Source organism: Agelaius tricolor, unplaced genomic scaffold (genome assembly GCF_023055355.1).
Source record: "Agelaius tricolor isolate 1412-34295 unplaced genomic scaffold, bAgeTri1.0.p SCAF_2, whole genome shotgun sequence".
Lineage (NCBI taxonomy): Eukaryota > Metazoa > Chordata > Aves > Passeriformes > Icteridae > Agelaius > Agelaius tricolor.
In genome coordinates, this window is record NW_027269262.1 from 76,072,102 (window position 1) to 76,086,028 (window position 13,927).

The following is a 13,927-nucleotide window of genomic DNA, read 5'->3' on the forward strand; positions in this document are numbered from 1 at the left end:
GAAATAGAGAATAGGAGAAAGAAATTTTTAAATCTTGTTTAACACTGGAAAGCTCCTCCATTTTAACCATTTTGAACATGAACAAAACCAAACAGAAAGAGAAAATTTGGAATTAATTTACTAGTTGAATACTATTCACACACATATTCCAGACTTGCAACAAAGCATTATGCTGGGCTAATTATTTGACTATCCAAAAAGTGAAGGAATCAGAAAAATCAGTATAATTTCAGTCTCATTTTAATTATAACAACATAATTGAAATGGAGTGACCTGTCTGTGTGCTTCCCAAGCACAAGGGAATACACAAGGTTCCGTACTTAATGTTGAGCCAGATATGTACTTTAGAAGGTTTTTGGGAAGAGCCTTTTGATCCTGGTTATAGTTATAAATCCAGATTATCTGCTGCTGATAAATATCACTTGTTTACAGGCAGATAATCTGAGCTTAAATTTGGCCCTTGTTTTTCTCCATTTCATGCCTGGACTTTTCACATTTTGTATTAAGTTTCTAGAAGTAGTATGTCATTCTTTTTCATGGTGAGGTTGTGGCAATCAGGCCAGAGCTAAAACTACCAGCCTTTGACTTGAGTCCTGGCTCTGTTTGTTGGGTTTTTACTCCCATTACTGAAGCATGTGTAGCACTTACTGAAGTATGTAAGAGCAGAGGGGCATTATAAAATAGAATCAGTAAAAACTTCAGGTTTTCTTATTAGGCATAAAATGCTCTAAAGGTTCAAATACTTTTCAAGATGTAATCAGTAGTATATTTACGCTTATTTAATTAATTTTCATATTAAACTTCACTGCAATGCATTCTGTTTGCGCAAGAACTTTCCTGTCAAAAGACAGGAAACATTATTTTCTTTTTTTTCATTCCATAGAGTAATACTTAAAGAAAATAGATCATAAAGTAAGGATCTCCCATAATCTTCACTGGTAATATGGAGAAACCCCCATGGCAGTGACATTAAGGTTTTCATATAAGAATATAAATTCCATGAAAAGAAATGCAAACAAATATTGAACAGTAAGTTTAGATACAGTACATTAATATTGTTTGTTTTAACTACCTCCTTATCATAAGATAACATTGTGGGACACACTTTCACTGAAAACCATGACCTGTGATTAGCACCAGGTGCTTTCCAGTCCTCTGGCACATCAGGCTGAAAAGCAAGAAATGTTGAACAGTCGGTGTCATTGCAAGCAACTGCAAAATAACAAACTTGATACAAAGAGAAACAAGGCCATCTCCTGCCACAGGAGAAAGGTCTCAGCTTGAGTTGGAAGTTTCTGCTAATTAGATTAGTGCCAAAACTATAGCAATAAAAAAATATTTTCCATAGGAAGAGCTATGAATCACCAGAGAATAGTCAACTAGTTAACAGTTCTCTGCATCTGGAAATATGTTCATGATACATACATCTGTTCTCAGGAAAACTCTACCACATCTTTTGGACATACTAGGTGCAAACCAGAAATTAAATTAGGAAGCAGGAAAAGTATTAAGCCTATAATTAATTTGAGGAGTAACAACATTAGTATCATTTAATATTTACTGTAAAAAGCTATATACATTTTAAAAGTTTTTCTGATAGAGTGTATATTCAAATAACTTTCTGTAAGTGTAACCTTTTACTCTTAAGTGTGTCTATTCTAAGATGGTCAGACCCCAGGTTTATGAAACCCTAAATGACACAAATTCATCTTATCCCACTCAAAAATGCTATCTGCAGTTGTGGGCACTCTCTAATGCTTCAGAAAAATAGATTTTCTCCATTTCTTCTCCCTCTTCTCAAAAAGCTCTATTATGTAGTAAGAAGGGTATTTTCTGAGGATGCCCTAAAATGTAGAATTGACACATATTTAATCAGTCTTCTATCAATACTTCCTGGAGAACTAACAAATCAAATTAACCAATGACTCATATCCCAGGATTTAATTTCTAACTCCAGGATAGCTAACTTCTATTGAAGAAAAAACAAGAAAATTTTTTTCCACCACAGGAAAACAATTAATATTATATTTCAGAAAAGTTTTCCTACACAAACCTGCAAGTTCTGGAGGGTTCTTTAACAATGGCTTTGTAAAAGCTCTTAACACAAAATGATCTTTTGGAAATAGTATCATTAACCTCCAAAAACTGTGCAGCTCAGTATCAGTTCTCTCAATGCACATTTGCTGGGGCTGCACAAGTGGATTGTGCCTTCTGTCTCACTTATTTGGTGACAAAGTACCAAGAGCTTAAAATCATTCCTTGGTTCTTCTGTCATTCAAAGCCTGAGGCAAATGAAGAATGTAAAGACAAAATAGAAGGACAGGCCCTCAAAAATGAACCATAAATCTTTCAGAGACCACACAATGTGGATTTGGCAACCCCCTCTTTTTTTGAAGGATCCTTCAGTGCAGGTCCTTCCCATGCAGCTGTCTCCTTCAGCCTGGTGAGAGTTAAGCACTACAGCTGTGTTAGCCATAGCACCCAAACTCACAGTGTTTCACAGATTCTGAACTGCAGCTCTCCCAACGTACCATGGAAAAGCACTTCAAAGGTGGATTTGAGAAAACACTGTGCTATTCTGCCACTTTACAGATCTCCAGATACTGACATTTGTATCTTAATGTTCAAAAGGAAAATATGCAAGCATTATGGTACAAGAAATAAGGGGATGGCATGACCAGCTTATGATTTCACTGTTCAAGACAGCTTGACCCTTCTATATGTAATAGATACATACAAAACAGAGTATTAAAAAACTCCTAGTGTTTTCTTTTCTTTCAATAGAGCTCCTCAAAAAAAGCTATCAGCTACTGTCTCAGACAGACAATCTGAGATGAAATGTTAAGATCCCTTTAGGATAAATTCAGCACCATATCTGAACACCACAAAGATTTTATAAACTGCTTCACAGGGAATTCTATTATCCACTAGCCAGCTGTAATACTGGAAGAATTCAGCCACCTCCCAAAAAAAGGATTTTGAACGTGGATTGTAGGTAAAAATCTCTGTATTTCAGTAAGAATAAGCAGAGAATGAAGCCTTCAGAAGTTTCTGGCAAGCAGGTAACTATGAGGTGATCTTCTGAGAAGCATCAGTGCTGTGGAGAAACAAAAGCCTGTCATGAGTGATTTCAGGCCTTAATCCAGATGAGCTGGACTTGCTGAAATCCATGAAAAGGGCATCCATTTTGGGAAACCAATGCCCAAGGATCTGAACACGAACTGTTTTCTGATCAGGAAGATTATGTATGGTGTCATTCCTTCCTTTGAGGATCAATGTTCCCTGGGTTGCTCAGTCTCTGTCCATGGTGCTCAGGCACCCCAGAGCCCAGGGATCCCCCAGCTCATGTGGGCACGCAGTGTGTGCATACCAGAGTGCACCTGGACAGGAGGCCCCAGGGGAGTCAGAGGGCATCCAGAAGCTGAATTCACATTTCTAGCAGTCTGTTAGACAGGTCTGCATCAGCACATGTGTAACTTGGAAGAATTTTTATAGACATTAGAAAGAAAATATTGCACGCACAGCAGCCTAAGTGCCTTGCTGCTCCACTGGAGAGTTGTAAAGTGTGAAACATTGTCCCACATTTTCTCACTAACATGTTAAATTTCATATTCTGCTTACATCATTATTCTTTGCATGAGAGAACTATAACAGAGTTCAACTGGACACTCTTCCAGAAATCATGAGCTACATGGATTCTCCAATGCATTCTGTAGGAGGTTTTTCTGGCTCTGTTTCCAAATGTGCCTATTCTATTTCATCTACACGTGTTATTTGTAAGCCAGATGTATATTTACAAGGCAGCTTTACCCCTTAATAAAATTATTAGCTCCAGTTAGTGAGCTTAGAGTATATTTATGCCTACATTTATGATCAGAACCTGAAATAAACCCCTGGCAACTATCACTCTTGAGAAGACACAGCTGGGGTTCCTCCATGAAAAGCTAAGGAAAAAAAATTATATAAGTTCCTGGCATCATGCCTTCCAAAACTCTGGGCACCAGTTCTGGAATGCAGGAAGGCAGTATAGTTAATTTTTTTTAATGTCAGGATCTCCAGCCAGTGTTAAGGAATTAGTTGTTCAGCAATAAATCCAGCTCCAGATTAAATTAAGTTTAATTAAAACATACAAACCACACCAAGACTCAGTGAGTTATTCTTGGGCTTGAAGAATGAAAAAGAAAAGAAGTTGGCAGAAATAACAATACTGATTTCATCAGATGCCATCTACATATTTAACTTTTAGAGGAAATACGTCTCAAGGGCCCTCCACCCTCCAAAAAAACAGCCCACCAAAATCCACTTGAGCCAAAGCATTTCTTGTTCATGATAGATCACAGGAAAGGCAGCAAATGTATAATATTATATATAAATTCTACATTAATCATATCCCTGTACTAGCTGCCTACAAAAAAAAAATGTATTGTTTTAAAACTACAACCACTAGCATCATTGCAATCTGGCAAGTTTGAAAGTCCAAATCTTATACCCTCATGCTTCCAGTGGGCAGCTACTGAGTACATGCAATATAATATACAGAAAAATATTTATTTCAAAAGAAACAGAGAAATGTTTATGATTCCACAACTTAGCAAGCAAAGACTGAATCAGAAATAGAGTGACAGTGTTTTCATTTTGAAACTCCCACACATTTGTCTTAACTTTTTCATATATATACAGAAGTTCCAAACTTCTCTTTTTTTTTTTTTTTGAAAATAAAAAAAAAAGCAGCAGCTCAGATATCATAAAATTGAAAGGGAGCATAAAATTGTCAAGACCTTCCCTTGTGATCTGCTCCCCCTTATGACAGCCAAACACAATTGTTTGAATTTAGCACATCCATGAATGGGATTATGTGATAAGGAGATCCATCTTCTGAACCCAATAATTAAATACAATATTTTTAGAACTACTCCCAATTTTAATTCTAAACAGATTCAAGTTACTTTATTTTCATTTCTCTATGTGCTGCAACTGTCTTGTAATTTGAATGCCTTTCCTGATAAAGAAAAAACCTTCTCATGTTTTAATTAACCTGAGCCATTTTTCTCCCAAATATAATCTCTGTTTTTCTACTCCTTCTCCTAGACTTTTCTTCTACTGAGATCATCATCTATGAACAGAGGCAACCAAAATGAAACACTGTATTTGTGATAATGGAACAACAGACAGCACCGCCAGTGGTCATCAGATTCTTTGCACCTCCCAATTCATGCAGCAGACTTTTTTTTCCCTGGCTAATAGGCTAATTATTTTCCAACACACCATTAAAACCAACTTTAACTGAGAGCAGCAGATTTGTCTTTAGAACCCATACATAAATCTAACATAAAACCCATCATCTGTCCTACAGCCTTGCTTCAGAATTGCATAGCTGAATCCATCACTCTGGTGTCCTTTATTGCTCTATATGGACATGTATTTTCATTATTATTATTACTAAAGAGAAATACAGCACCATGGGTTGCATCTGGTCCAGTCCCTCATCTGCAGTACAGACTTGTAACTGGGGTACAACACTATACTCACTATCAACATAGAATAGAATTCCAAATTCGACAGCGTCATCTAGGGTACATGTAACCAGATCCACAATGCCACTTACCTTGTTTTTCAGAATCCTGAGATGGCAATTATCTATCTCAGCCTTCAGTCTGGATGTGTTTCATTTTCTCTGTTTGATATCAGTTGTATATCCACGTGCTTCACCATGTCCCTCATGGAAAAGTCATCATTCTTCAGGAAACTGAGTCAAAGTTCTAATTTTGCACTGAGGCTTCCATTCAGACCAAATACTTCAGTAGAAAGTACCATGCCTTTGTTTTGCACTTATTTTTTTAAAGGCTGTAAAAGCACTTGTAGGTTTGAGGTTTTTTGGAGGGGTTTAACTCAGTTGCACTGTTAGACATGCGTTTCAGTAGCAAACTACTGAAACCTGAATTCTTTGCACCATAAACTCTCCATGTAGTATTGCACAAGTAATTTCTCTATTTTGAGCAAAAGTATTTTTGTGTGCCTAATTTCCCTACCTATAAACTTTTCTATTACTGGTAAGTGTAAAGAGCTCTAAATTGTTATAAAGAAAAGTGTAGGGTATAAGTATTATCATCACCCAGAAAATTGCCAAAAAAAAAAGAATTTAAATCATATGTTTGTGTAAGAAGGAGATAGTCTGGTCATTAATAGCTTGAAGATGAGGTTTCTAATTATCAAAACCTCAAGAGAGATCTTGGAAGAAGCCTGAGAGAAGGGTTGTCATAGTCTAAAATTAGGTACCTACATTAGTAATTTACATCCAGAAAGATTAAAACAACTTCAGGTGTTATGCAGAGCACTTAATTTTCACAGCATTTCATTACCAAAATACTTCAGACACATTTGTGTCCCCTACCTGTATAGAGAACATAAATAAAGTTACATACACTAAAATATATATTCAAAAAATAAAGTATATATTCAAGCAGACTAACTTGGGTAGTAATTCCTCTGGCAATTAACTCATCTGCATGACCGAGGCTCTCTTTTATAAACTTTTTCAGATAAACTTGGTTTTAATTCTGTTGCATTCAGGGACATTCAGGGAAGCTTACTGATGGGTCATGGTACATGGTTTCTATATGCCAGTCTTTGTGAGCATTGTGCATAATTCTGCCCAGGAAAAAACAAACAGCAAAACAAGCAAAAAACAAACCCTAAATCCCACATTCCAAATAGCAAAATACTGAGGAATGACTACCAAAAAATATACACTGCAAAATTTAAATCCTGAGTAAAAAGCTGGTTTTTTGAAAAGACAAGACTGACCGAAGAAGAATAACCAAGTGGATTATTGGTAGATGGATCAAGAGCTTGGTAATGAATAAATAATATCAGGAAAGATCACCTATGAAAGGCCATGAAAGTAAAGATGAATAATTTTCTTGGTGCAATAAAAGTTACCACTGGGTAAATAAGCTAAGCAGATGCATTCTGAAGAGCTATGATGGGACTACAGCACATGTTCAGAAGGCTACAGAAAAAACATGATGACAGTTTAGTGAGATTTAGCTACATGGAAAGACTGCATCATAATGCATCTTAATTTTATCATGTAAAGAAACCAAGAAAAATTCAGACCCAGGCTGATCGAAGTATTCTTCTTTTATGAGTATGGGTATGAGTCACACAAAGAACCCACAAATAATTCTATTGTGACAGGTCAATGGGTGAGGGAAAGGGAAAGGGAAAGGGAAAGGGAAAGGAAAAGGAAAAGGAAAAGGAAAAGGAAAAGGAAAAGGAAAAGGAAAAGGAAAAGGAAAAGGAAAAGGAAAAGGAAAGAGAAAAGAAAGACCTGCCTTTAACCATGAACTGTTAAACATGAACTCTTTATCTGTTTATTACCCACAATGACATGGATATAATGGTTAAGACACTAAACTTTGATGTCTGCCTCATCAGTGTCTACACTTGAGCCCTTCCCTGTTACACTCAGAGGAAACTTATTAATATAATTAATCAACCTTAACAAAGCAGATGGTTAGATTTAGTCAGATGAATCACGCCTGTGGTGGGTTGATTCTAGCCAGTGGTTAAGTACCCATCCAGCCACTCACTCCTCCTCAAAGGATGCAGGAGAGAATCAGAAAAGCACAAGTGAGAAAACTTGTCAGTCAAGATTGACAACTTAATAAGTGAATGAAAGAAAAGAATACAAGTGATGTAAATGCAGTCATTCACCACCTCTCACAAGCATAGAATCACAGAATAAACTAAGTTGGAAGGGATCTATAAAGATCATCAAGTCCATCAACTCCTGGCCCTGCCCAGAGCACCCCAAGAGTCACACTGTGTGCCAGAGAGCATTGTCCAAATGCTTCTTGAACTCTGACAGGCTGGTGCTGTGACCAGTTCCCTGGGGAGCCTGTTCCTGTGCCCAGCAACCCTCTGGCTGAAGAACTTTTTCCTGATATGCACCCTAAACCCCTCCCGACTCAGTTTCCTCAAGTCCTGTCCCTGGTCACCAGAGAGAATAGATCAGTGCCTGCCTTTCTACCTCCTCTCAAAGCATATTGAGGTTTTCCCTCAGTCTCCTCTTCTGCAGGCTGAACAAACTAAGTGACCTCTGCTGCTCCTCAGCTGGCTCCTCATCTGGCTTCCCCTCAATCATCCTCCTTACCCTCCTTTGGATGCTCTCTAATAACTTAATGTTCATTAACTCCCATCAACTAAGTCTTCATTGACCAGTGAAGGACACAGAAGCAGCTTGCTGAGAACTGCTTACCTGCACCACTAAAGCAGACCCTTTGTTTTATTAGCATGATTTCAGTTTGGAAAGGAAAAAGGTTAGGCACTTATGAGACATCTACATGGATCTAGCAGTTGAATTTGTTTGCAAGGATGAGGGATACAAAATTAAATGGAAAGACTCTTCAGAGAATGACTGTTGATGGGGTATTAATAAGTTTTAAAGGGAAAGGGAAGAGGATAATGAATTTTAATCCAACAAGAAAGTTAGGGATTTATTTTGTTAATTTAGAGACATATTGCTCTGGTCTATCAATAACAGAGTTTTGAGAAGTTTTGGAGACAAATTATGTAGTGATTACCACAACATAAAAGCTCAAATTTCTTAACTTCCTATTACGGTGTATAACAAACTTCAAGACTGCATCATGATGTTCATTTTAGATTTAAAGATTATTTTTTCAACCTTAGGTATCAAAGTAAGAATAAGGATTCTTTGTCAGCATTATTAAATTATACTTGGAACTAATATTAAATAGCTGGAACTGATGAAGCCTGATTTCTTTTACTAGTTTTGACTTGTGGCTGGCTGGCTTTGCTGTCTGAGACTGTGCAAGTCCAGCTAGACCTTTGTGCCAATTGGTGTATTTGAAAAGGCTTTTTTTTGTTAGAACTTGTAGGGTCTTTTCCTACGTGATATTTTCATAAAATTTTTAGAAACATAATTATCTTTGACATTTCTTTCTCCGTATTCTGTAGAAGTAGATAAAGGACTTTAAAACTAGGGGATACATACAGAGAAAATACAAGTATTGTCTCATAAGGTAAAGATCCCTGAATTTTGGGACTTCTGAATTAATATTTATTTATTATTTTTAGCAGACAATGAAACAACTACAGGAACATTTTCAGAATGACTGCTTGGTTTCAGCAATGACTCTTTCATCACAAATGCCCAGCAGTACATTATGATAATCCCATGCCTTCACTTTCCATCTTGTTACACCCCTCAGTCTCCTTTTCCCCAGCCCAGTTTTGTTGCTTTCACTACAGCACAGTAAGGACAGTGACTTTCATCTTTTCTTCCTTACAATACAAAGGGAAATCAGCAATTTTATCTAAAATTTAGATTAGAAGTGGGAACACAAACACACAAACATTACACGAGATCAGAGCAGTTGCCAACCTGAATAGTCTGAATATGATCAATACCAGATGAGTAAGAAATCCCACAGAAGGAAATTATGGAAAACACAGCTCATTTGCAGGGCCTTTCTTAATTATTCTCAAGTTATTGGACTGCTCTCCACCCTGGAGTTTGCAGTTTTCATCACTCAGAAAACTGCTGCATATGAATACAACTGTACAATTTTCCAAATATTCCCATTACTCAGGTTTATTTCCTTATACTTGGATTTGCCTAAACCTGTTGCTGAGGTTGACACTAGGCTCAACAAATCAATTATCACCAACTACCTTTTTTCCTACTATTTTTAGAATTTCTGCCTTGCATTGCATTACAAAATTTCTTGGTTTATCTTGAGGTTGGAAGAAAACAGGCACAATATGACCTCCCAATATTTGGGTTTTTTTGGCTTTGTGCTATATAACAAATGGAACTTGTTTTCATCCATCTGAAAATATTAGGATAGTGCTGGTAACTGGAATGCTTACAACACTAGTAAAAGGGCTTATATTTGCATTCAAATTAAAGCACCACAAACATGATGAAATGCTTTTGTCTCTAACTCTCTTCCTATTTCATCCCCTAAAATCATTCCAAAATCTTGAGAAGCAGCAAGCAGAGAAAGAAAAAACAGATTGGGAGTTTCTAAGTATTTCTTTTTGAACAGCATAAAATAAGGATAAAATTGTTTCTAGAGTACTTATAAATAAACCAGAAAACACAAACCTGGATTTTCTGTCTTCACAGATTTATCTGTGACAGTAAACAACTTCTTGGTACAAGAGTCAAACATTAAAAGCCTGGCTAAAACTACCAGCACTGCAGAAATGCTGTTTAACATAGCATTTTTGATGAATTTCAACATACTGTTATTAGCAGCATTTTAATTACAATTGTTGCACACATACCAGTGAAATTAGATACATTGCAGAGTTACAGTATTAAGGTTCCCAAAGTTAAATCATGCCAATGCAGATGTTCCTAATTACTCTAAAAGCACAAATACTTATACAAATCAGTTGTTTCAAGTTGCAGCATAATTCAATTAAAGGAGTGTTTAACAACATGAATGATAGTTAAGCCCACTTAATATGGAAGACTGTTAGAAAACAATAGATGTCATTCACATGAAGGAAGGAGTTAAAGTCCATCTGAGATAAGAAGCTGTGATTTGTCTGAGACAAATATAAGAGATTATCATAAGAAGGTGACACTATCAAAGACACATCAAAATCTGACAAAAGCATTTATTTCCTCACAGGAATCACTTTACTAAGCAAGATGGAACTTAAAGTTTCTGCAGCTCATTGTGCAGGGTTTGGGAAGCTTTTCCTTTTTTCTGCCTTTTTTTCTCTCTCTTTTTTTTTTTTTTTTTAGCTGTAAAATGGAGTCTAGCTCCACCCCTGCTTTGTATTGCTGCTTGAAAAGAGGTGTGCAATACAGCATTAAATCAGCACACAAGCTATGGATGCCACAGATCCTCTCCCCGGCTAATGTCTCTGGCAGGAACACTCTTTAGGCACAGAAAGTTGTGACCTCTTCCTGCTGTGTTTTGGAATTTTACAGGTAATAGTATCATGCATGTGTTTATCCCACAACAGCATACTTTATAGTGCAATTATCATCGAGTTATATTTTGTTTTCCATGTGAAATAGAGAAAAAGATGGTCATTTAACTGATAAAGCATTGTATATAATATATATCGTGTATGAATGGAGTTACTGCTCTCTCACCTTCCATATTCAATGTTTGAAAAAATGTCGAAGGATAAATAGTAAAGGTCCAGAGAAATTACCTGAAGTATCACAATGCATTTCTTTCCATATTTACATATCCACTCTATAAATGAGTTAAGACTATATATTTTTCCTTGTATTTTTATTTGGATTCAATCAACATTAGATATGACCAGACAAACTTAAAATATTAATTTGAAATGAGTTAACTGTACCTTGAGTCACCTGTTGGATGGCTAGCATCATCCCAGAAACAGTATCAGGAACCAAATTTTCCTTCCAGTTGTAGACAGGCGCCCATGTCAAGATAGGCAGCCTTCTCATACACCAGGCTTTGATATCTTCAAAGCGAACAGCCTGGATCTTCCTCCAGACTGTACTTCTCTTCCTTTTTGCCCCTGTCATCATTCCTACCCCACAAAAGCAGTGCCTCTGTCAGAAGAGTGCACTGTTGAGGAATCACCCTGATCTCTGTCAGTGTCCAGTTTTCTTCTGAGATTTTTCAGTTCCAAACTACAAAGAAAAAAAAATGAACAGAAGCACTTAAGATTTCTGCAGCTGTTCTGTAACTATACTCAATGAAAACACTTTTAAGTGCTTCAATCATATAAACAGCTACATTAAATGCAAGAACTGTCTATAGCAAAGATCCCATTTTCTGCTGTTTGCAAAAATTTGGTCTAGTCTCACGTTAGTTTGTGATTCTTTCCAGTAACTTCCCGCTTTATATCCCTGTAATGCTTGTGCTTTTGGCCTCATTCCAGTGGCAAAATGAGGTATTACTGGGTGTGTGTGTGATATAGGCTGGGCTATGCTAATCTGAGCAAGAAGTGCCCAGCAGAGCAGGCATCTCCCTGCCAAGCCTGGGAGAGCAGCCTTGTCCCTCCTGGGGGAGCTTTTCTGGCCACAGGCGGGAGGCATTAAGATCTCAGTAAAGCTCGTGCTAGAAGACTTGTCTTACTCCATCAGCATTTTGTCTTCTAAATGACACAAAAAGCTTGTTTATGTAGCAAATGCAGAACATCAGGTAGCAATAAGCCTTACCAGAAACATACACAGAATCTCTCTGTAGGCTGAAACCTCAAACTTCAGAGTAACAAGCTCAAAGCGCAGCGAGGGACTGCAAGGTATCAGCTTCACATGGGCAGTGCCAAAAATTCTTGTGAGAATCATTCTTGTCCAAAGCTAGTCCTTTCTGCTCTTGGCTGTCCACTCAGCAAAGGCTCTCTCAGCACAGACTGTTCACCCAGTAACATTTGTTCTTGTAATAATGTCATGCACCTTGAGTACGATACAAAGTGCTCAGACACAAAGTGATAGGGATATAGAGGAGCTTTAAATGTTCAGGCATTTAAATGCCTTGACTGCTATGGAGCAAGGACACAGTAAGCTTTCCTCTAAGTTTTCTGTATCTCTGGATGGCAAAGAAATTTAAGTTGAAATGCAAGATCCATTATATGGGTGAAGTGTCTTCCCAATCACTGTTCTGTAGTAAGCAATAAAAATCAATATATTTTTTAAATATTTCCTTTTTTAAAAATAGAAATTAATTTACATTTTAATGTTTAGATTAAAGCAAAAAAACCCTGAAGCATTTTCCATCCAAAACAATTTTAGAAAAATGAGACTGCTTCCAAATGCAACAGGTAGACTGGCACAAAGACAAATCATCAGCATCAAGTCATTCTGCTGAGTGACATTCAGTTGATGTCCACAACTGTGTCCCATAGCATTGCAAAGATAAAAAGAAAAAAGGAAGAGAAAGAAAGAATTTCTTAGCATGAGACAGACCCTTACTTTTAACTATTCCTGGCATACTTACTCTTTGCCCTGCCCACCCATTAACAACATACACTTTTTAAAGACAGGTAATCTTACTTCTGTTCAGTAGAATAAACCTCTAAGCATCAATTATTTTCATTTATTCTTTTTGTGGTTTGTATTTTTTGTTTTCTTTGTTTTTTTTAACTTGAAAGTGCAGTTCAAGGATTTCATAATTGAGGCATTTATGCCTGCCAAGTTTTCACAACACAAATATTTTCCTTTCAATAGAAGTGGACAGGAATCCACTATGTGAGCTACAATGAGAGGTACTCAGCAGTCAGGTGCTGCTTAGTTTTGACGAAATGTTCAGTACTTCTAACTATGACAGTATTTACCATGAAATAAAAATCAAAATACATTTCTACACATAAGTATGCATGTGCAAAAATATCCCCAAATATAGGTACTTTTGTAAAAAAGCCAAAGAGTCTAGCCTCTTTTTTTTTTTTTTTAATCATTGTCTGCTAAAAGCTCTGGATATTCTGAACAGGCAAAAAAACCCACAGTGGGAAACCAAAGAACCATGGCTAAACACACAAGTACATATTCTCCAGTCCTCAAAGTTCTTGCACCAAAATGCTGATGATGTTTGAGAAGGTCTGTAATTGAGATTTTCCCACCTCCTAATTGCAGAGTCAGTTAAACTGGACAAGTTTATCTCATTCCCAGATTAGTATTTGAACACCTAGGATTTCCATTATCAACAGATATTTTATCCCCTACCAATAACAAAAGATGGTATCTTTCTCTAAGGGTGTGCATGCATGAGTTCAAACATCCTACAGCTGTTGTGGAATTTTTGTGGAAACTTTGTTTAACCCCAACAATAATTTTTGATAAGTAAAAAACTGCATTATCCATAAATCTGAAGTTGATAATACTATCACTATTGAAATACATTCTTCATTGTAACTCTGAAATTAATAAATAATCCTAGTTACCTGTGACACAAAGCAA

General features: G+C 36.7%; 1 protein-coding gene across 1 annotated transcript in view; it reads right to left on the minus strand.

Moving 5' to 3' along the window:
- The window catches only part of SLC26A7 (solute carrier family 26 member 7), a 70,287-nt gene extending 58,458 nt beyond the window's left edge, over positions 1 to 11,829 (minus strand). The window contains exon 1 of the mRNA XM_071421617.1: positions 11,362 to 11,829. Coding sequence (XP_071277718.1) covers positions 11,362 to 11,554 — 193 coding nt within the window. The 5' untranslated portion in view covers positions 11,555 to 11,829. The remainder of the gene's footprint in view (positions 1 to 11,361) is intronic.
- Between the last annotated feature and the right edge of the window lie 2,098 nt (positions 11,830 to 13,927).